Source organism: Lissotriton vulgaris, chromosome 5 (genome assembly GCF_964263255.1).
Source record: "Lissotriton vulgaris chromosome 5, aLisVul1.2, whole genome shotgun sequence".
Classification (NCBI taxonomy): domain Eukaryota; kingdom Metazoa; phylum Chordata; class Amphibia; order Caudata; family Salamandridae; genus Lissotriton; species Lissotriton vulgaris.
In genome coordinates this window covers 146533133-146558353 of record NC_141693.1, presented here as the reverse complement: position 1 = coordinate 146558353, position 25221 = coordinate 146533133, and the positions used below count along the sequence as shown (strand labels likewise).

Genomic DNA, 25221 nt, shown 5'->3' with positions numbered 1-25221 from the left:
AACCATTTCCTGAGCCATAACTTTAGAAGACTCAATGGTGCCTTTTATGCCTTTTGCAACAGTCAAAACTTTACCAAGTGATGGTTCTCTGAAACATAGCAACTTCACCTGTATCTTCCTGGATGGAGAGCCATACACAAACTGGTCACGAAATTAAATATCCAATGAAGAACCAAAGTTGCAGTTAGTAGCCAGGTGTCTCAAAATAGATAAATAATCCTCCATGGACTCATCACAGGTTTGCCTTCTTTTCACAAAATTGAAGTGTTCTAGTAAAATGCTTGGCTCATCACTGAATATCTTTTGAAGAAGAACTTTTGCTTCCAGAAAAACATCCCATTCAACTTCCTCATCAGCGGGTGCTGAAATTCTGGTCAAATTTCAAATACTTGTTAGCCTTCATGACCCAAAAAGCTAAAGAGAATAGCTACTTTACGGTTGGGAACATACTCATCAGCACCAACAGCAAATAAAAAGTCCAAAGCATCCACTTCACAGGAGGTATTCCAGGGCTCTCAAGGAACAAAGCTAACTGTGACAAAGAGTTGGGCGCAGAATTAGCAGCTGCCATAATTATTTGTGAAAATAAAAGTTGTAAATAAAATCAGAATACTCACAAGGTGTGCCTGTCACCGTTGTAGACAGGTAAGACTATCCCGTTTGATCACAGATAAGTTGAATCCTTAAAAATAGGTAACAGTTGCACTCTGTGGATGCAGGAAATGACCACTTGAGGTGAGTATGCCGCTCAAGATAATGTCATGAACATCCAGAGGAAATAGACACTTTACTTGCGAACCACAGGAATCCGCACAATAAAATATGCTGTGAAGAAAACTTTAACTTGTAGAGGCAAACCCACAATAGCCTGAATAACCTTTGCCTGTAGAAATGAGGTGTGAACCTCCTGCTTGTCTTGATCCAGCGACAGCAGCTTGAAGAAATGAGGTAAAAACCTCATACGTGCCTTGATCCAGTGAGATCAAGTATGTGTAGCACTTTGCCAAAGAAGAGTGCTACTGAAGAAGATCCGTGGGCTCCCCAAAGCGTGATTTTGATCCTTAATCATTGCCAAAATGTGCTACGGTAATCCTGGCAGAAAGGTACCACCACAGGAATGATGAAGAAAGGAAGTCAGCAGATAAAAATACAGAAAGTATTTATTTTAAGATCAAAGTAAGAAGGAGCCCACAGCAGCAGGTCTGAGAAGCACACCAGTCAGGCAGAAACTGGCATAACTGTCCTGGGCACTTGCACAAATTAAAGCACAGTTAACTTTGAAGGGAAACATGCATCCGCACGCAGACAAAGGCATCTGCATGCTGATGCCAATTTCAAAGGAAAATAGAATACCGACAACAAGGCCATTCTGATACGCGCAGAATGCTGGACGTGTGAGTGGTGGGAAACTTGGAACACCACTCACGTGAATGTACTGGATTTACAGAAAAGCAATAGGCATTGTACAACAACATACATTCAAAGCATAACATCATAAAAATAAACATGCAGTGTGACTAGGGTCCACAAGAGCAAATACATTAGACAAGTCGTAAGACACTCCGCAAGTCACACCGCCATACACCACAGGCTGCCATAAGTTAAAAAAAAGTTTATCGCATGCACAACTGTGACACTCAAAGAATAACATATGCAAAACAAAATTAGAATAATACGAATGACACAGAATAAAGGAAGGATTGAACCGTCAAGTACTGTCATTACAGTCACAAAAAACTGCTGAAGTATGTCTTGTCTAGGACTCCAACAAACCTTAGGATGACACTGGGTAGAGAGAGCCAAAGGTAGATGCAGACAGAGTGGGAAAGATGCTTAGAGGGAGAAACAGAATAGAGGTCTGATAGAAAGAATGTTCACCTTCCATGGGGCCCCTTGAAAGCTGGGAGCCCTGGACAATTGCTCACTTTGCCCATGCCTTTAAACACCTTGGCTATCTCAGAAGTATATGAGCAGGCGCGCAATGCTCAAAGGGCTTCAGCACCCCCCTGTCATGTGTGTCAGCCCAAGCTGAGACAGCTTCCCGGGGTAGAATCTCACAGGGAGGGACAGGCGGCTTGGTAGGTCCAGCATACAGGCCCCGATAGAACTACGGAAACAAAGGGTACGCTGTTCCTGAGGGGCTGGAAGGGAGGGAAGGGGGAGAGAGAGGGAGGGCACGTCAGTGATGGCAGGCGTGGGTAGGTGCGTCCAGGGATAGCTCCAATAAGAATAAGTCATGCTGCATCATACGGCAGCTCCGCATTGGGCCGGCGCTGCAATACCCAACGGGCACCACGAGGGGGGTCTTTGAAGGAGGTCTTCTTGGTTTTAAGAACGTGAAACTATATGGTATTGTGTGAGGGTAAGCCTATGTGAAGTGAGTAGATGTGGGAATGTGTGTGCGGTTTAAAATGGCTCTTGGAGTCTCCAAGGGTAATTTATTCACGGAGTGTCTGAGCCATAGATAAAAAAATTAGAGGGGAAATTAAACTGTGTCAGTTCTTGTGAGGTATGTGAAAGGGTCAACATGTTTCTTGCATATTTAAAAAGTCCAACAGGATCTCGGCAGTTCATTAGGAACTGTAATCCTCGTCTACTCTTAAGGGGGTGGCAAATAATGTGTGAAGGAGGTCATAGCATAACATGTGTATTAGTAAGTGCACGTTCACCCTTAGGCATCTTGGCGCTGAATAACAGATGTTTATTGTTACCCAACTCAATGGCACTCAATTTATCGACCTCAGATGGATGAAAGGCTGAGTGGACCTACCCGGAGTTGAACCTGTGACCATGAGGTCGAACACAGGCCCCTGCAGTGAAGGCATTAGTCGACTGAGCCACCAGACCCGGCAGTCCACTGAGCAACCAGACCCAGTCAAAGTCACGACCCCTTATGTCAGGATACCTAGTCGTCCTGGTATGTGAAAAAATTTATTTATAAGTGAGGTACAATGATACCTTCCGGAGACAGATGCACCGGAAAGGTGAGGTCGTAATGCCCCAGCTGGGACAACCGGTGGACGCGCTCAAGTCGCGAGGGGGACCAATTTGTATCCTAAGCGGTTCCCAGTGCAGAACCTACCCATGGCCAATTGTCCCATTATCCTGACATAAGGGGATGTGACTTTGACCTCCTTCACACATTATTTGCCGCCCCCTTAAGAGTAGAAGAGGATTACAGGTCCTGATGAATTGATGAGATCCTGTTGAACTTTTTATATAGGCAAGAAACATGTCGACCCTTTCATATAACTCACAAGAACTGACACAGGTCTAATTTCCCCTCTCAGGTCAATTTTTTTATCTATGGCCCAGACACTCTGCCAATAAATTCCCTTTGTAGACTCCAGGACCCATTTTTAAACCACACATACATTACCACATGTACTCACTTCACATAGGCTAGCCCTCACACAATATCATCTAGCTTCACGACGACAAAACCGAGAAGACCTCCGGCAAAGAGCTTCCTCGGAAGGCCCGTTGAGCATTGCAGCGCCGTCCCAACGAGGAGCTGCCCTATGATGAAGCATGACACCTTTCTGGGTGTGTGAGGGCCCTTGCCCCTTGCTCTTTATTTGTGCTATCCCTAGACGCACCTACCCAGGCCCGCCATCACTGACATGGCCACCCTATCTCCCCTCCCCTCTTAGGAACAGCATACCCTTTGTTTCCAGAGCTTCCCGGGCTACACACAGACAGTTTTTGAGCTTATCGCAGCCGCACCCGAGTACTTCACAGGTCTTTAAAATACCATTTACGTGGTAACGAGGCTGGGGTAGATTGAAAGTCCAAGGGGAGAGGGTGTGGTGGTGGAAACCAGGGTTCGAGCCTCTGGGTCGCCTCCACATCCTATGATTCTGGGCAAATCACTTAATCTCCCCGTGCCTGAATGTGCAATGTAAATACGGTGCTCATGTAAAGCGCTCCAATACCTTTGGGTTGAGTTTGCGCTATATAAACCAGATAGATTAACTGAAGCTTAGTTACAAGGTAAGTTCATTAGAAGAAGATAGGTAGATTGAAATGTAACCCCACAAGGCGCAGCCTCCCTTCCGCTCAGCCTGCATCCACCAACTGACACTCCACACACAAGCCAGCACTCAAGCATTCCCTGAGGTCATCAGACATTCTAACAGTCATCCTGGCTGAGCAGCAGGTAAGACAGAGCTAGAGAAAGGAATAGCAGAAGTCAATTATAACAGAGGCTTTGTTGTTTTTTCACACCTTCATCTCCACTCTGCCTATGGCTTGAAAAATTATCCTCGCCCGAAATTTTTATTAGACCACCACCACCCCGGAAATGTGGCTCTAGTTGCGCCTCTGTATATGAACACGTCATGTTATGGATCTCTTCCCCACCTTCGTGATTTTTTTTAGAACTATTCTTCGCTCTATACCTCTCATGGAAATAGTCTCCCACGTAGGTGCTCCCGGTGTACTCCATTTCGTTTCAGCTTCAGGCTCATTACTAAACTTGCCCCGTTCAACTAAACGACGCTCTGTGCAACCATGGGAACGGGCTATAACCAATCAACTGAAAGGTCCAATCGGATGCTTCACCTTCCTCCACTAAAGGGCGTGGTCTCTCAGTACCGCTTTTACTGGACACGGTACTAAATTCGGGCCAACCTCGCTTTCTCAAGCTATAGAAAGTGCGCTAAACTCAGTTTACCCAATTCTAACACAGAGCTCTAATAGCAACGCATACATATGACTTTGGCGCTGCGCTATATTTGAGTTTAATTCAAATTCTAACTTTAAAAATATATAATTTGGCAAGCATATACTAACGTTATTGAAGGTTGAAAAACGTACTCCATTCTAAGATGGCCGCTAAATTAGCTTACGCTTGTACTATGTTACTGTCGGTTAGTCCTTTTATTATTTTAGTTGCATTTGTCCAATTTCACATCAATGGCGTGAAGCTTACTGTGTAGTCCTTCTTCTTTTTCAACCGTATAGCTGACTTAGATGCTGAAAGAAGAACCTGTGGTACGCATGCGCTATCGCGTTTTGACCTCTGCGGCCTGCCTAGTCTGTCTGCAGAAGGGGACTTGAAGGAGAGCTTGGTCCTTTGGAACTTCAGAGGCCGTTCTGAAAGAGAACGGGCGGCGGGGTTCGCATATTCCCGCCGCCATGCCCGGAACCATAGAAGTGCCTACTTTGGAGGAGCTGCGTGTGAATGAGGTAAGGGACGTATGGCCCTCAATGAATGGCTTGTGTTGTTAGATACACTAGACATATTCCTACCGAATGGAAAAGACTGCGATACAGCTACTACGTTTTAAGTAAGCATAGGTGCGTTTCTTCGTTTTCTGTTGTGTGCTCATATGGACGTTTTTTTGACCCATGTGTGAAACTTTGATTGAGATAGCTGCAGGATTGTTGTGCACTGCTGAGATCGTCATTTATCTTAGTTGTCAAATAGTAAAATGAAAAGTATTGAAATGCAACAGATCGGATAAACTGCTCGCACCAGGCATAGGACAACTGTACAACTAAGGTGCAGTCTTTGAAGGTGAACTATATACGGTAGCAGCCTACTTTCCTCTTTGTTTTATTGACATCTGTGTTTTTAGTTATCGCCTACCAGATGGCTTTTAGTTATGTGGTTTTGAAATACTTGAGAACTATACCAAGAATTTACAGTAAGGCTAGAGCCCGCCCACTGCATTCATTGGACGTCTTTGTTGTCCCTCATTTGCTTGCTTCTTATTTGATGGGTTTCCTTCGTCCCATGTTTACCCTTCCTCTAGAGCATGGGTACTCACAAACATTTTCACAAGGGCCACAAAGTTTGGTCTCTGATGTGACCGAGGGCCGCATCAATGCTAGGAGGGTGGCGAACTGGGGGCGGGGATTACTTTTGGTGCAAGATGGCTTTGAAAATGAAGGTGTTTCTAAAGTTATATGGTGCAGGACAAACCTAGTTAGTTCCTTTCTTTAACTTCAGTTAACCTTTAAGTAAAGGATTGCCTGTATATTTAACAGCTAATTAGGGATAGTGCTGAGTTGAGTGAACAGCAGCCCAGTGGTGCTGTTGATCAAGGGCAAAAAAAACCAAAACATTTTTGTCAGACTTTTATATAGCGCAAACTTTACCTGAATCGAGTATCGGAACGCTTTACATAGCACCAGTTACTTTACATGAGGACACACACTCATTTTTATTAGGCACAGGGTGATTAAGTGATTTGCCCAGAATCACAGGATGTTCAGCGTAGCGTCATTGCAGAGACTCGAACCCAGTTCCACAGTTTCGAGGTAGATCGCCCTAGCCGTTAGGCCAACTCCTCTCCCCAAATTGATAGACAGAATGCAGAACAATGTCATACATTTACCCCAGTACAGAGATCTGGGCTTAAATCAAGGGGCTGCATGTAAAGATCAGGAAAGCCGAATGCGGCCACCGTCTGAAATTTGAGTATCACCTCTAGAGTATAACCCCTTTATCATATCTTGATTAGGCACTCCATGAGAGTGCAGGTGTTTAGTAGCTTGCTCCCACGCGTGCTTCCTCTTTTATCAAATACCGCTTCTGGCACTACCCGTGTCTCTCTCCCTAGTGTGCTGCTCTTTCTCTTGTGTCATCTTTACTCCAATTCACACCCCAGCCACGGGCCCTGTGTTGCTCTCTCCTTTGTGTGCTGCTTTCCACATCCTCCCCACCTGGAATCTAGCATAGCTCGTTTTGGGGCCCAAAAAATGATGCAACTTTCATCAGTGGCTGCTTCATTGCTTTCTTTTTGTTTCCAGTGCAACTCTTCTACTCTAAAACCCTTGCTTGCTAACATAATCTGTGAGATTCCATGTAACAAAATACCATTCTCTAGACTTCAACACAGTATAATACCCACCCTTAAATGCATCTCACAAGTTTTAGTCAGACCTACTACCTCTTAACTTTTTCTGACAAACATATCAGACCTATGGTATCCGACATAACTTTTTCCAATAACTCAGTCAAACCTTTTGCCTTGGCGCGCGAGTCACCACTATAAAAACATACGGCTACGGCTCCGCGCAGCGGACTCATTCAGCCGGTGCGAATGCGGCGCGCCCGTTGAGAGTCAAGCCAGAGTCCAGCCCGTCCGCGATCGAACGGGGCTAGATCCTCTGGTTCACTTGAGCCCTTTAGCACGATGGGAAGGTGCAGGTACCGTTTACAATATACTAAACAGGAATTATTGTCTCTGCGCCCAGGTTCGGTAGGCAGCTGCCACCATTCTTTTCAAGCTGACTCTCTACCCTCGTCATGTGTAACCTGCAATTATTCCTTTCATTTTCCGACAAAATACAAGGGTAAAACAAACAAATTTAATATGATACTACTGAATTGTAGATCTATGAAAAAACATAAGTTAGAAATATATGACTTATTAATGGCAAGCGGTCCTGATGTGCTTTTTCTCACCGAAACGTGGATGGACGAAACATCGTCTCCCGAAGCCCTCGAAGCAACCCCTCCTGGCTATTGTCTACTTAAATTAGATAGACAAAAGCAGAGAGGGGGGGGGGGGTGGCCCTCATTTATAAATTTGGTCTAGAGTGCACTCTAGTGAAAGCCACGTTACCCAACAGCGAAAGTGGCCTCTTCACTATCAAAATGGGCCCCAGAAGCGTTATTATTGGTCTGCTGACGTACCGCCCACCTGGAGGTGCTGGGCAGTTTGGAGACCAGCTTCTGGATTTAATTACTCAACCGGCACTCCGATATAAAAAATTCATCATTTTGGGCGACTTAAACCTCGATATTGAGTGTGGGAGGCTCAGGCTGTGGCTGAAGCACTGAACTCTCTGGGGCTTAATTTACAATCCACTGCCCCCTCACACCAACTGGGTCCCATCTTTGCTAACTGGGAGGGCATTAAAGTCTCCGTTCTGATTGGAGAGATCTGGTCAGATCATTTTATCATCCCATTCTCTATAGAGAATTCACCCTCAGAAAATCGACCTAGCAAACCCCCTCCTCTAAAGCGGAGAGAATGGAAACATTTTAAACAAGAGACATTTAAATGTGCCCTATCAGAAATCCCCCCCCCCCCCCCCTCCCCTAGCCACTCTCTTGAAGAGGCATGGAACAGATATGAAAAATGGGTGTCCAATGCGCTGGACGTAGTGGCTCCCTGGACACTCAAACCCCCCGCAAGGCAATCCAAAACTGCCCCCTGGTTTTCGGAAAAACTTAAACTAGCTAAAGCCACATGCAAAAAACTAGAACGCAGCTGGAGGAAAACTATAACCCAGAGTCTAAAGCACTTTACAAAAGGGAACTAAAAAATTATCAGAAATGAGTGAGAACTGAAAAAGGCATTCATCTTAAAAGCAGAATCGATCTAGCGGACAATCCCACCAGAGAACTCTTTACCATTTACAGAGAACTCACTGTCCCGTCTAGACTTGAAGCCCAAGACGCCCACTCCAAGGAGCTGTGTGACTCTATAGCTGACTTTTTCGTAGACAAGATCGACAAAATCCTTGCCACCTTTACAGAGGACATTGCTCTCTCGAGCAAACAGGTGGTAGTGAAAGATACCCATACGGTGAAATCCTGTCTCACATGTTTCATAACACCAGAGAAACAGGAACTATTAAGTATCATCAATAGTATACAATCTGGTTCGCCTGTGACGTTTGTCCACCTGCACGATGTAAAGGAGTCATGGAGAAACGATCATCGATCAGATTAGTCACATCGTGTCGCTATCTTTCCAAGAATGCCACGTATTGGACGCGTGGAAAACAGCCCAGGTTATCCCTCTAAAAAAGAAATCTAACATCCACATATTCCAATTTCAAAATCTTCGCCCTATTTCCCTTCTTCCCTTCTGTGCGAAGGTTGTGGAAAAGGTGGTAAATAGGCAGCTGATGAGATATCTGGAGGAGCAATCTCTCCTTCACCCCACTCAATCGGGATTTAGAGCTGGCTACTCTACAGAGTCAGCCTTACTCTACTCTACTGAATGCCTTAGACAAATAGTAGATGAAGGAGAGACAGCAGCGTTGGTTTTATTAGATCTTAGTGCAGCTTTTGACACCGAGCTGCACACAACGCTGCTGTCTCGGCTCTCTGATATGGGAGTGGCGGGACAGGCCCTGGCCTGGATCAAATCTTTCCTAGCCAACAGGTGCTTTCAGATGCACTGTCCCCCTTTCAAATCTTTCCTCAGAAAGGCAAGCCATGGGGTTCCCCAGGGCTCTAGTCTGAGCCCCACTTTGTTCAATATCTATATGGAACCCCTGGCTCGCATAGTGGAAGCATTTGGGGTGGGCATTGTTAGCTATGCGGATGACACCCAACTGATGTTCAAGCTTACGCCCGACCACAGAGAAGATGCCACCAATTTTTCCAACTGTCTATCATCAGTGGCATCATGGATGAACAGCAACTGTCTGCGCCTTAATGGCTCAAAAACAGAATTGCTGGTGGTAGGGAAATCAGTTTCTGCATGGTCACACATGTGGTGGCCTACGGAACTGGGCAGCCCACCTCGTCCTGTGGATTCGGTACGCAATCTGGGCATAATGCTTGACTCGGATCTTTCTTATAAATCTCATGTCAGCAAAGTGACAGCCAGGTGCTTCAGCATACTGAAGGTTCTGTGTAAGGTTTTAGATCTTCTCCCCTACGATGCCAGAAAGACCATTGTCCGTGCTTTGGTGACTCCCCATCTCGATTATGGGAATGCTTTGCTTCTTGGCTTGAGCAAAAAAGGCCTACACCAACTTCAGTGCGTGCAGAACGCAGCTGCTCGCCTTGTACTCAGACTTCCTCGCAGAGCATCTGGGAAGACGGCTTTGGCCAAACTCCATTGGCTCCCTATTAAGGAGCGTATTAAATTTAAAGCCCTCTGTTTCGTGCATCGAATCGCCCAGGGTAAAGGTCCAGTCTACTTGAAAAATCTCCTCACCATACACCGCCCAATTAGAAACCTGAGATCGTCAGGTGCGATGCTGTTCAAACCCCCCAGGATTACCAAAGCTAGGATGGGTGGATGCTCATTTAGATACCTGGCTTCCAAGTGTTGGAATGAACTTCCGCTCGACCTCCGAATGGAACCTTCTGAGATCAGGTTCTGTGCAAAACTCAAAACGTTTCTTTTCCCTTCTGTATAACCCTCCTGCCCTTTTCTTCTTTTCTGGCCACTTCTCCTCCGCCTCTGGCGAATTAGTAGTATTTAGCGCGGGGACACACTGTTTTTTGTGCAGCCAGGCGCTTTAACACCTTAAGTGCTGCGCCCGTCCAACAGCCGACGGCACCACTACCTCAGGAGTGCTGCCGTTGGACGTTCCAACTGCACCTGCGCAATGGAACGTCCAGCACTGGAGCTGGACGTTCCATAGCTGCTAAGGTGTTAAAAATGGTTTTATTATTATTATTATTATTATTATTATTATTATTATTATTTATCAATTGCTTGTCTCCATGTGCAACCGAGGCCCCCTGTATTGCACATAAGCTGGCATGCATCAAGCACACACTCATAAAATTACAAATATTTGTCAAATTGCCGTTGGAAAACACTGCACAACCCCTCAAAAAGAGACTAACCAGCATTAGAACCTTTGTAAGTCTTCCCCTCCACGTGTTTGAGGGGATAACACCAACCCCATTGCCTGCCTTGCAAATTCTATTAGATTCATTGTAACAAAATGTATCTAGAGCCTTCATCCCTGTATAATTGCGATCTACTCTTGAATATCTTATGGTTTTAACAGACACTTTTTCATTAAATTGTTCAGACTTTCTGCCTTTATCACTTTTCAGAATAAGCATATGAGACATATCGCACTTGATGTAACTTTTCCCAATAAACCAATCAGCCTATACCCTTTATCAGTGACTTGCCACTAAAGCAGACACAGGCCTACTGAGTCAGCTTTACCACCAGGTAGTCCTCAGGCATACAGTCAGATAATTATAAATATACATACAAATATAGTTGGCAACCCCTCTTAAGGAGTTTAAGTAGGATTACCAAAGTGCATATTTTCTACCTGCAGAGTTTGTTACTGGCTTGTCACCATAACCAGTTCGGGTCTAATGTATTTCGCATAACCTTTTTGACAAGAGAACTATTGATTGAAAGTCATACATTTACATATAGGTCCTCAAATACATAGTTGGGCAAACATTATACAGCCTTTTCTAAAATGGCATAACAAGATTTAAAAAGTAAAAGATTTATGCCCCAAAGGATTTTCTCCCAGGGCAACAGGCACCAAATCCCTTACCTACAATAGTATGCCCTCATGAGATTCCATGTAATAAAATACCCGTCTACAGATTGTAGCACATTGTAATGCCAATCTACCCTTAGAGGCATGTTGTTTATCTGGTTAGTGGATTATGACCCTGCTCACTCCATGAGCTTCTAAGAGCATGTGTGATTTTAGACACCCAGACTATAGAATGTAGTAATGTAATGGAACACTGACACAGCCTTATTTATCTAAGTGGGTTTATCCGCCTATGCCTTCTGAAAGGAAAGCATTACCTGATTTATTTTTTTTGGGGGCGTATTTTGAGCAGCTGCTTTACTTTCTTGTCAAGGCTTGTTGTGTAATGTCTCGGCATTCCAGAAGGAAATTTACAAGTGAGCACTTATCTTGTAATAATATGGAAAAGACCCACTAAGACCAATCACAATTTTTTTTAATATATATTTTTTATTTGAGAGTTCAGTTCATAATTCAACATACATATATACAGAATAAAGTGCTTACCATGCTTAATTTCGATTTTTGGGTGACATATTTTCAGAAATATAATCCATTCTTGGATCACACCAACATCGGAATATCAGTAGTTCATAAACAAAGTACATATAACCAAGTAGAACCATTCTTTACACAATTTCCCTTTACCATTTTGTTTTAAACAAATCACAGATTGAGTTTCCTATGAACTTCAGGCGTTTCTCAAATTTTATCAGGGAACCTAATCTTAAAGCAGAACGTCTCTCCAGCTCTTTAACTTTATGAACTTTAGCCCTCCAGGCTTGGAATGTGGGTACGATATTACTTTGCCAATTTTGTAGAATTAAAGATCTTGCCACCAGGGCTGATATAAATAACCACCCTCTTGCATTTTCTCCATTGTTATGCTTGGAGAACATCCCAGAACTGCAATATATTTGTCAATTATTAATGCTTGGCCTGTAGTCATTATGAGATATTTCTCAATTTCTTCCCATATTTACTTTATCTTTGGGCAATCCCAAACAATATGAGACCAAGTACCTCCTCCCAGCAGCGAAAACACCTATCCTTAATCTGGGGGTATATATTATGGAGAAACTATATAGTCCTATATATTAACCATTTTGTGTAAAATTGTATTCTTCTAAAATTGGCGCCTCTTATTGTTGTTACATTAAATTTATTAATTCTATTCCAGACCGCTCTAGGGATCTGGAAACCTTCCTTCTTCTGCCATTTATCTTGGGCTTGTTCGTAGACAACAGAAGATTTATTTTCGTTTAACATTTTCACCCCGCTGCTTATTGACCGCTTATCCGTTGTTTCTTGTATTGCTTGCTTAGTTTTGATCTTGCTCTTAGTGATCAAGGGTCAATATTTTCTAAAAAGTGATTGATTTGAATACATGCTCATTTAAGCATACCCCTTGAATGAAGCAGCCCAATCTCTATTTCTGGCCATTTTATCAAGGAGTCTGAGTTGAGAAAGTCTCTCACTTGCCTGTACCCATTCTCCTCCATTTTCTTTAATACACCTGTTTGCAACAACCCGACTTCCCCAGTATATAGGTCAGCCAATTCTGTAGAGCCATTTAACTGGGGGATAGCATAACATTTCAACAGTTGGGTTTTTTGTTTCAACCCCTTGCATGCTGATGACGGCCCCCGTCCGTCATGCATCACGGTGGGCGTGTGCTGATGAACCTGCCCACTCATTAAAAGGGCCGCACAGGCGCAGAATCGCGGCCGCGCCCAAGGGGTTAAAAGCCACTGGAGAACCTCATATTGCACTTTCTTCTGGTTCTTGGCTATCCTCATCTAATCTGTGATTTTATATTCATCTAATATTTTTTCCATAAAAAATATATATATCTGTAGAGTTAAGCTGTGTAAAAATCTGTGATTATTACGTGAAAAGTGTGCGTAATAATACTCCCTTAGGTTTGGAAGGGATAATTCAGGTAGTTTAACCCCTTCGCTCCGGGGTTTTTTCACCTGCTGTGCGGGGGGGCGCATGCTGCGCCGCCGTGCTCATGACGAGCAGAGCTCGTCATGACCACACCCGTTTTCGAACGTTCAGCACAGCGGGGAAATTATCCCCGCGTGAGAACGTTCCAACGGTCATGATGAGCTCAGCTCGTCATGAGCACAGCTCAACCGTACCTCATGACGAGCTCAGCTCGTTATGAGCACGAAAGTTTTAAAGTGTCCAGTGCAAGTCTTGGTGTCTTGTTGCCCCACAGAAAGGATATAAATAAGCTATCTAATTCTCTAAAAAAGGACGTTTGTAGTACACATGGGACTGCTGCAAATAAAAAGTTAAATAATGGTAAGATTGACATTCGCAAAAGTGCCACCAGACCTATTATAGATATTGGGAGTTGATTCTATTTTGCTAGTAAGCGTTTGACTTTTGGTACCAAGGGAACATAGTTTGATATGTATAACTCCTCTACTGTTTCCAAAACCTGTATCCCCAGATATGTCTTGGGCTGGGGGTTATATGTTAACCGAAAACTTGGTACTAGTGTCTCAGCTGACTAGTTACATTGCAAAACTTCCATCTTGTCCCTATTTATTTTATATCCACCAATAGCCTGAAATTCTGAAAAAATCCCTAGTATTTCCTGCTGAATGCTCTCCCCGGGTTTTAAAAATAAAACAATGTCATCAGCATATCATTTTAAATTGGTCATGCCCAGTAGGGGGGCAGTTTGTAATGTTTTTGCCTAATCACTATTGGCAGGGGTTCTATAAATAAGGCAAATAGAATTGGAGAAAGAGGGCACCCTTGCCTTGTACCCCTACTTATTCTGCAGATGCCCACATTTCTAGAATTAATTGATATTTGAGCTTTTGAACCCTTATATAAACGTCTTACTATTTGTATAAAACTTTCTGGAAAACCAAACCTAGCAAGAATTAAAAAAAAAAAGACACTCCTAGGACACCAGATCGAAAGCGTTTTTGGCATCTGAACACCACACCTGCGCCTCTATATTGTTCTTATTGAAATAGTACAAAACTTCTATTAAAACGTTTTTGAGTTGTCTACCAGCAACAAAATCACATTGTCCATGTGAATCAATGATCCCACAATTTTATTGAGTCTGTTGGTGAGAAGCTTTGTGAAAATGTTATTATCCAAGTTGAGAAGGCTTTTTGGCCTAAAGGAGTTGGTGTTTTCCCTGATCTTATCTTTTTTCAAAATACTGACTACTACCGCTATATGAAAGGAGGCCGGAGGGATACCCCCCTTTTAGTATGTGGTTAGCTAGTTTAAGAAGTTGTGCATTCAAAATCGGGGCAAGCCTTTTATATAGTTCTACTGACATGCCATCCTCCCCAGTCACTTTACAATTAGCCATAGAGCTCATCGCTATTTTTATCTCTTCAATAGTGAATTCTGCCATTATTATTTCTCTAAGTCCTCTGCTCAAAACTGGAATTAGTAGCTTGTCTAAAAAGTTTGAAATATAGTCTGGTGATGATTGTTGGTTTATCTGCTATATTTTCTTATAATGTCAAAGAAAAACCTCCACAATATCCGTGGTTTCCCCGTCTATCAGTGATTCAATTCTATTTTGGACCTGTTTTTCTTTTGCCTGCCACGCAAGTAATCTCCCTGTGTATTTGCTCTCCTCGTATGTCTTTTGTAGGTATACCGTGTTTGCTGTGTCTCCTAATTGACAGTAATATTCCTGCATTTCCAGTTTCCCTTGTAGCAGCTCTTGTTTTGATGCTGGATTTTCTATTTTTATTATACTCTCGATTTGCGCGTTCAAGCCTTGGCTCAATCTAGATTCTTTTTTTCCTTTCTAGCCCTTTGTAGGGGGATTTCTTTGGACCTCATAATCCTTCGTAGTGTAGACTTAAAGGCATCCCATACTATATCTACCAGGGCAGTATCTGTGTTACTAATAAAAAACTATTCATTTCATTTGCAACCTCTGTGCACCAATCCTCTATTTCTAAGTTGATTTTATTAAAATACCACCTCACAGGTGCTCTTTCCGGCCCAACCCCAGCTATAACCATTTTGACTAATGCGTGGTCTGAAAAGGCATTAAGAATATAACCGTGCATGTTCATAGTGAGATCATGCGAAATAAGGAAGAAATCTATCCTAGACGCTGTTACATTTTGCCGAGAAGCATGAGAAAGCATGTTTCTCTGGGTTTCGGAGGTGCCATGGATTTACCAGGTCTAGATCCCTTTTAGAACTGGCCACTGCAATAGCCACCTGAGGCTTATTTTGTTTCCGTGCACTCTTAGAAGAATCAACCGATGGGTCCTGAAGGAAGTTAAAATCGCCCCCAATTTATAGGGCCAGGGATGCCCGATAGGGCATGTTTGAGCTGAAGTAACCGGAGAGGGGTATCAAGAACTGGCGCATAGATCACAGCTAAGGTGAGATTCAACGGATGTAGTACTTCCATGCACAACGCATCTCCCCCCCCCAACCCCCCCACCCCCCCAGGTCCGCCTGCGTGACTTTTCCTTGAAATTGTACATGCTTACCTACATATATTCCCACCACCTTCTGCGCATACCCAGCATTGGACAAACAATGGAAGCCTGCCCAGTTCTGTAAGATCTTCCTCTCATCCATTGGGCTCCTAAAATGAGTTTCTTGTAGAAGTATAGTGTCTGAGTTGTAGCTTCTAAACCAGCTTCCAATTGGCCGGGCTTTGCGTTTATTATTCAGTCCATTGGCATTAAAATAGAGAATTGTCCATTATCTACAAGTAACTATGCTAAAAATGCCTCGCTTTTTTCTAGGAACCCATCGTTGTACACTCCCCGGTTTCTCAAAAAAGAGGTGTGTGTGTGTGAGCTTGATTTTTTTTATTTTTAATGTATTTAAAATCCTTCCAGGTAAGTGCCACATTTGCAAAGATAGAGCCCTTGCAAAGCTGAAGTATGGAATGGAATGGAATGGAAATAGATTTATTGAGCGCGATTGCTGCCCGGGGGCGTCCAAGCGCTGGGGGTAAGAATCGAGGGGACAGGTGACGTGACGCCTTAGAGCTAGGGGGCTTGGGTGAATAGTAACGTCTTCAGCTTTTTGCGGAATGACAGCAGGTCCGGGTTGGAACGGAGTGAGAGGGGGAGGGTGTTCCATAGTTTAGCGGTGTTCAATGAGAACAGCCTACCCCCGGATCTGGCTCTCTTCACTCGAGGAACCACAGCCAGGAGAGCCTCAGAGGAGCGGAGATTCCTGTTTGGGTGGTAGGGAATGATAAGCTTGCTGTTAATAGCGGGTCCTGTGTTCCAGAATGCCCGGTGTGCGATGCACAACGCCTTGAACGACACTCTGTGTTTAACTGGCAGCCAGTGAAGACTTTTCAGTGCAGGTCTGGCTGACTGGGCTCGTGGAATCTTTAACAGGGTGCGTGCTGCGCAGTTTTGCACTATCTGGAGCTTCCGGAGAGTCATCTCGGGAGCCCCCACGTATAGAGCATTGTTTGAGTCAAGGCGGGACTGTATAAGGCCTTGGACTGCTACTTTCTTGGCTTCTGGAGGCAGAAGTGGAAGGACCTTCCTTAGAGTTTTGAGGATACCGAAGCAGGTGGCGGACAGCTTGGTAGCCTGGGTGGAAAAGGACAGCTTGCTGTCCAGCCACACTCCTAGGCTCTTGACACTTTCCTTGGGGGTGGGAGGAGTGCCCAGGGATTGGGGCCACAAGGAGATAAAAGATGTTGGCGAGGCTGGGCCTAGAAGCAGTAGCTCTGTTTTATCTCCATTTAATTTGAGGGAGGAGCTGGTCATCCACTCCTTGATATCCTCTAGGCAGCTCCGCAGGCCACCTTGAAGGTGACTGATGTTATTTTGAGCTAATGATACCACTAACTGCGTGTCGTCGGCGTACGACACAATTTTGATGCCGTACGGTTCGACGATACCCGCCAGTGGTTTCATGTAGACATTGAATAACACAGGGCTCAAAGAGGAGCCCTGTGGTACTCCGCAGCTGAGGGGCTTGCTGGTTGATATTGTATCACCATCGAAGATCTGAAAGGATCTATCGGACAGGAAGGAGCCGAACCACCTTAGAGCGTCGCCGGAGACTCCGATGTCCTGGAGACGGTTCAGCAAGGTGGCATGGCTGACCGTATCGAAGGCGGCGCTTAGATCAAGGAGGATCACTGCCACTGATCCTCCCTGATCCAGAACCCTTCGAGATTCCTCGGCGACCGCTAATAAGGCGGTTTCGGTGCCATGTTTCGGCCTGAACCCTGTCTGGGATGTATCCAGTAGGGAGTGATTTTCAATAAACTGGACCAGTTGGACGTTTATATATTTCGCCAACACCTTGCCAGCCCAAGGGAGAAGAGAGATGGGACGATAGTTGGAATAATCGTCGGGGTTCAAGTTTGGTTTTTTTAGCAGCGCCCGCACCATGGCTTGTTTCCATGCTGTAGGAACAACACATGAGGCAATGGATGTGTTAAGGAGTTCCACGATAACAGGCAGGGTGGCTTCGTGTGCTTGCATCAGAACTTCTGGTGGGGCTGGGTCGCGTGGAGAACCCGATTTGACTTGCCGTGCCATTTTACCGAGGGTGTCTAGGTCCAAGGGAGGGAAGTGCTCGAGGGTTGACTGGACAGGGGGAGGGAGTATTCTAGGGGAGGGTGGGTCACCTATCTCTGAAACTGTGGTTCCAGTTTGAAAGGTGGAGTAAATTTTCAGGACTTTATTGTGAAAGAAGTCCGCGAGCTGGTCACATTGATCTTGGGTTTTGGTTATAAAGTATATAGAATTATTTGTACTTGGACTTAACTTTTGAAATAAATTCCCTCCAAACGGGAATTGCATCAACTTGACAGGGGGGGTGAACACTGTAATTAAAAAGAGCACCTAAAATATCAAATACATATAAGGTGACTAAAACCGTATTGGCTTCCAGTCTATAGTGAAGTTGTTGCGTGCAATATCCGCCTCTCATTGTAGTTAAATTACGTCCATTTAAATACCATAGCAGCTGAAGTTCCAAAGTGCCTCTAAGGTACATAAAGTTGCTTGTACTATATAAGCAGATAATGTAAACACAGACATTCAGCTGAAGACCATAGTAGCTGAGAACCCAAAGTGCATCAAAGATACGTAAAGTGACTAGTGCTATGTACACAAATACTGTAAAGACGGACATCTGCTTATGTTCCCTAGCAGCCAAGATTCGAAGTGCGTCTAAAGTGCTATATAGGTAAATACTATAAACACAGACGTCCATTTAAATACCATAGCAGCTGTAGTTTTAAATATGCATCTAAGATACATAAAGTGACTTGTGCTATATAAGCAGATAATGTAAGCACAGACATTCAGCTAAACGCTGTAGCAGCTGAGATCCCAAAGTGCATCAAAGATACGTAAAGTGACTTGTGCTATGTAAACAAATACTGTAAACACAGGCATCTGCTTATGTTCCCTAGCAGCTGGGGTCATAAAATACATCTAAAGTGCATAAAGTGGCTTATACTATTGTAAGCAGATACTGTAAATACCGACTGTAAGTATGTCAACTCAAAATTGAGCCTATGCATCTTTAATCCATCTTGCATGATTTTTTAAGCATTTATAATCAAACTCTTTTTTTTTTTTTTCTTTTAATTGCCTCGCCCCCACCACCTTCCCCTCTGCCCCTTCCCCCCTGAGACTGAATTACCCACCATTGCCTCTTTCCCTTCCTTTTTGGTGGATGCCATTTTCTTGCATCCTTTGTGCCCTCTGGCTCTCCCCTACCCTCCCCTCTTATCTAATGCTATTTCGACTCACTTGTCCAAGCCAGATAAAATAAGTGGCTGAGCTTTTCTTTAACAGTTTGATTGTCTTAATTTAATGAAGCCCACAAGGAGTGAGGCCCAATGTCGAAAACGATGTTTATTCTCAAGTTCAAGCAGCGCCTGCTTCCATCATCTAACGTTTTGGCTACAATTCTTGTTCACAGATTGGAAGTGAAAACACTTACGTGCACTTGGAAGTGAAAACACTCACGTGCACTTGGGCGTGCTATTAAAGGAGTTTAATCATGTGACTTAGTTCTATAGCACGCCCAAGTGAGATTAAACATTGTTTTCGACATTAGGTTCACTCCTTCTGTGTTTCATGAAATTGATGGGCTGCTCTGTGTCCATATCGTGAGGCCGCCCTGTAAGGGGGGGGGGGGGTGTTATTTTATTACAGGTGTGGTGCTAGCCGCTATGTGGTTAGGTCAGCATTTTCATTCAAAAGGCATTTTGTCTTCTGAATCACTTTGGCAGTGTTTGAAGCTACACAAAACTTAAAAAAAAAAAGAAATCCACTTTGAATTCGCAATGGCAAGTTTTGTGCAAGTGAGGTTTCTCATTTTAACTCCCGTAGGATTATTTGCTAATCGATTCAGTAGCTGTCATGAAATGAGTGTTTAAAAAGTGTTCTAGGCTGGACATGAAGAGTTTAAACTTTATGGATAGCTGGAACATTAATTTGCTGATCTCCTGTGGATTTGTGAAGCCTTCAGTTAAAAAGTTAAAAGGAATAACATTGGACAAGGGAGCTCTGTCTCTCGTCATGCATTACAGATTCACAAGTCTGTGATGTGCTTCTTGTCTAGCCGTTACAGAAGAATCTTTTGCTGTCATTATTACCCAACACTGTACCCGAGCACCATGTTGGGAAAAATAACAAGTATTTACAATGCAATGGTCTCGTCTTTGTAAAACTTAGAGATATTGGCATTGCTCATGACATTTTTTTTTAAAAACATAAATAAATGGCATTATCATTTATAATGCCAATAGCTTAATCTCTCGCAACTGCGAGACCTATTGCATTTCCACCCACACACAGAGCCACACGCACCCACACACACAGAGCCACACACACCCACACACACAGAGCCACACACACCCACCCACACACACAGAGCCACACACACCCACCCACACACACACACACACCCACACACACACCCACACACACCCACACACACAGAGCCACACACACACACACACAGAGCCACACACACACACAGAGCCACACACACACACAGAGCCACACACACAGATAGCCACACACACACGCAGATAGCCACACACACACGCAGAGAGCCACACACACACACACGCAGAGAGCCACACACACACACACACACACGCAGAGAGCCACGCACACACACACTCAGAGAGCCACGCACACACACACTCAGAGAGCCACGCACACACACACTCAGAGAGCCACACACACACACACACACACACACGCAGAGAGCCACACACACACACACACGCAGAGAGCCACACACACACACACACGCAGAGAGCCACACACACACACACACAGAGCCACACACACACACACACAGAGCCACACACACACACGCAGAGAGCCACACACACACACACACGCAGAGAGACACACACACGCAGAGAGCCACACACACACGCAGAGAGCCACACACACACACGCAGAGAGCCACACACACACGCAGAGAGACACGCACACACACACTCAGAGAGCCACACACACACACACACACGCACAGAGCCACACACACACACACACACGCAGAGAGCCACACACACACACACACAGAGCCACACACACACACACACACACACACACACGCAGAGAGCCACACACACACACACGCAGAGAGCCACACACACACACACACACACGCAGAGAGCCACACACACACACGCAGAGAGCCACACACACACACACGCAGAGAGCCACACACACACACACACACACGCAGAGAGCCACACACACACACACGCAGAGAGCCACACACACACACGCAGAGAGCCACACACACGCAGAGAGCCACACACACACGCAGAGAGCCACACACACACACGCAGAGAGCCACGCACACACACACTCAGAGAGCCACGCACACACACACTCAGAGAGCCACGCACACACACACTCAGAGAGCCACGCACACACACACTCAGAGAGCCACGCACACACACGCTCAGAGAGCCACGCACACACACGCTCAGAGAGCCACGCACACACACGCTCAGAGAGCCACGCACACACACACTCAGAGAGCCACGCACACACACACTCAGAGAGCCACGCACACACACGCAGAGAGCCACACACACACGCAGAGAGCCACACACACACACGCAGAGAGCCACACACACACACGCAGAGAGCCACACACACACACGCAGAGAGCCACACACACACACGCAGAGAGCCACACACACACGCAGAGAGCCACACACACACGCAGAGAGCCACACACACACACACACGCAGAGAGCCACACACACACACACACGCAGAGAGCCACACACACACACACACACAGAGAGCCACACACACACACACACACACGCAGAGAGCCACACACACACACACACGCAGAGAGCCACACACACACACACACGCAGAGAGCCACACACACACGCGCAGAGAGCCACACACACACGCGCAGAGAGCCACACACACACACGCAGAGAGCCACACACACACACGCAGAGAGCCACACACACACACGCAGAGAGCCACACACACACACGCAGAGAGCCACACACACACACGCAGAGAGCCACACACACACACAGAGAGCCACACACACGCACGCAGAGAGCCACACACACACGCAGAGAGCCACACACACACACACACACACGCAGAGAGCCACACACACACACACGCAGAGAGCCACACACACACACGCAGAGAGCCACACACACACACGCAGAGAGCCACACACACACACGCAGAGAGCCACACACACACACGCAGAGAGCCACACACACACACGCAGAGAGCCACACACACACACGCAGAGAGCCACACACACACACACACGCAGAGAGCCACACACACACGCAGAGAGCCACACACACACGCAGAGAGCCACACACACACGCAGAGAGCCACACACACACGCAGAGAGCCACGCACACACACACACTCAGAGAGACACACACACACACACGCAGAGAGCCACACACACACACACACACGCAGAGAGCCACACACACACACACACGCAGAGAGCCACACACACACACACACGCAGAGAGCCACACACACACACACACGCAGAGAGCCACACACACACACACACACACGCAGAGAGCCACACACACACACACACACGCAGAGAGCCACACACACACACACGCAGAGAGCCACACACACACACACGCAGAGAGCCACACACACACACACGCAGAGAGCCACACACACACGCAGAGAGCCACACGCACACGCAGAGAGCCACGCACACACACACTCAGAGAGCCACACACACACACACTCAGAGAGCCACACACACACACACACGCAGAGAGCCACACACACACACACACGCAGAGAGCCACACACACACACACACGCAGAGAGCCACACACACACACACACACACGCAGAGAGCCACACACACACACACACACACGCAGAGAGCCACACACACACACACGCAGAGAGCCACACACACACACACACACACGCAGAGAGCCACACACACACACACACGCAGAGAGCCACACACACACGCAGAGAGCCACACACACACGCAGAGAGCCACGCACACACGCAGAGAGCCACGCACACACGCAGAGAGCCACGCACACACACACACACACGCAGAGAGCCACACACACACACGCAGAGAGCCACACACACACACGCAGAGAGCCACACACACACACGCAGAGAGCCACACACACACACGCAGAGAGCCACACACACACACGCAGAGAGCCACACACACACGCAGAGAGCCACACACACACGCAGAGAGCCACACACACACGCAGAGAGCCACACACACACGCAGAGAGCCACACACACACGCAGAGAGCCACACACACACGCAGAGAGCCACACACACACACGCAGAGAGCCACACACACACACGCAGAGAGCCACACACACGCAGAGAGCCACACACACACACGCAGAGAGCCACACACACACGCAGAGAGCCACACACACACGCAGAGAGCCACACACACACGCAGAGAGCCACACACACACGCAGAGAGCCACACACACACGCAGAGAGCCACACACACACACGCAGAGAGCCACACACACACACGCAGAGAGCCACACACACACACGCAGAGAGCCACACACACACACGCAGAGAGCCACACACACACACGCAGAGAGCCACACACACACACGCAGAGAGCCACACACACACGCAGAGAGCCACACACACACGCAGAGAGCCACACGCAGAGAGCCACACACACACGCAGAGAGCCACACACACACGCAGAGAGCCACACACACGCAGAGAGCCACACACACGCAGAGAGCCGCACACACACACACACAGAGAGCCACACACACACAGAGAGCCACACACACACAGAGAGCCACACACACACAGAGAGCCACACACACGCAGAGAGCCACACACACGCGCAGAGAGCCACACACACACACGCGCAGAGAGCCACACACACACACACGCAGAGAGCCACACACACACACACACGCAGAGAGCCGCACACACACACACACGCAGAGAGCCGCACACACACACACACGCAGAGAGCCGCACACACACACACACACACACACACACACGCAGAGAGCCACACACACACACACACGCAGAGAGCCACACACACACACGCAGAGAGCCACACACACACACGCAGAGAGCCACACACACACACGCAGAGAGCCACACACACACACGCAGAGAGCCACACACACACACGCAGAGAGCCACACACACACGCAGAGAGCCACACACACACGCAGAGAGCCACACACACACGCAGAGAGCCACACACACACGCAGAGAGCCACGCACACACACACACTCAGAGAGACACACACACACACACACGCAGAGAGCCACACACACACACACACGCAGAGAGCCACACACACACACACACGCAGAGAGCCACACACACACACACACGCAGAGAGCCACACACACACACACACACGCAGAGAGCCACACACACACGCAGAGAGCCACACACACACGCAGAGAGCCACACACACACGCAGAGAGCCACACACACACGCAGAGAGCCACACACACACACGCAGAGAGCCACACACACACGCAGAGAGCCACACACACACACGCAGAGAGCCACACACACACACGCAGAGAGCCACACACACACACGCAGAGAGCCACACACACACACGCAGAGAGCCACACACACACACGCAGAGAGCCACACACATACGCAGAGAGCCACACACACACGCAGAGAGCCACACACACACGCAGAGAGCCACACACACACGCAGAGAGCCACACACACACGCAGAGAGCCACACACACACGCAGAGAGCCACACACACACACGCAGATAGCCACACACACACGCAGAGAGCCACACACACACGCAGAGAGACACACACACACACAGAGAGCCGCACACACACACACACAGAGAGCCACACACACGCAGAGAGCCACACACACACACACGCGCAGAGAGCCACACACACACACACGCAGAGAGCCACACACGCAGAGAGCCGCACACACACACACACACACACACGCAGAGAGCCACACACACACACACACACACACACGCAGAGAGCCACACACACACACACACGCAGAGAGCCACACACACACGCAGAGAGCCACACACACACACGCAGAGAGCCACACACACACACGCAGAGAGCCACACACACACACGCAGAGAGCCACACACACACACGCAGAGAGCCACACACACACACGCAGAGAGCCACACACACACACGCAGAGAGCCACACACACACACACGCGCAGAGAGCCACACACACACACACACACGCAGAGAGCCACACACACACGCAGAGAGCCACACACACACACGCAGAGAGCCACACACCCAGACACAGAGCCACTCACCCAGACACAGAGCCTCTCACCCACACACAGAGCCACACACCGAGCCACACACACCCACACACAGAGCCACACACACCCACACACAGAGCCACACACCCACACAGAGCCACATACCACCAGTCGGTCAAGTAAGGTTTTTACTGACCTATGAGTAAGTCCACCTGA

The 25221-nt window shown here is 46.9% G+C and overlaps 2 protein-coding genes across 3 annotated transcripts in view; one reads left to right on the top strand and one right to left on the bottom strand.

Moving 5' to 3' along the window:
- The window catches only part of MORN5 (MORN repeat containing 5), a 101941-nt gene extending 97404 nt beyond the window's left edge, over positions 1-4537 (bottom strand). Inside the window, exon 1 of the mRNA XM_086919991.1 lies at positions 4401-4537. Coding sequence (XP_086776117.1) covers positions 4401-4447 — 47 coding nt within the window. The 5' untranslated portion in view covers positions 4448-4537. The remainder of the gene's footprint in view (positions 1-4400) is intronic.
- Positions 4538-4603: 66 nt separating this feature from the next.
- The window catches only part of NDUFA8 (NADH:ubiquinone oxidoreductase subunit A8), a 57128-nt gene continuing 36510 nt past the window's right edge, over positions 4604-25221 (top strand). Inside the window, exons 1-2 of one of the 2 annotated variants that reach the window (XM_086921085.1) lie at positions 4604-4871; positions 4966-5190. In XM_086921085.1, the coding sequence (XP_086777211.1) occupies positions 5140-5190 (51 nt within the window). In that variant the 5' untranslated portion in view covers positions 4604-4871; positions 4966-5139. Of the gene's footprint in view, positions 4872-4911; positions 5191-25221 lie in introns of those variants that run through there. The other variant, XM_086921084.1, reaches the window with a different exon arrangement.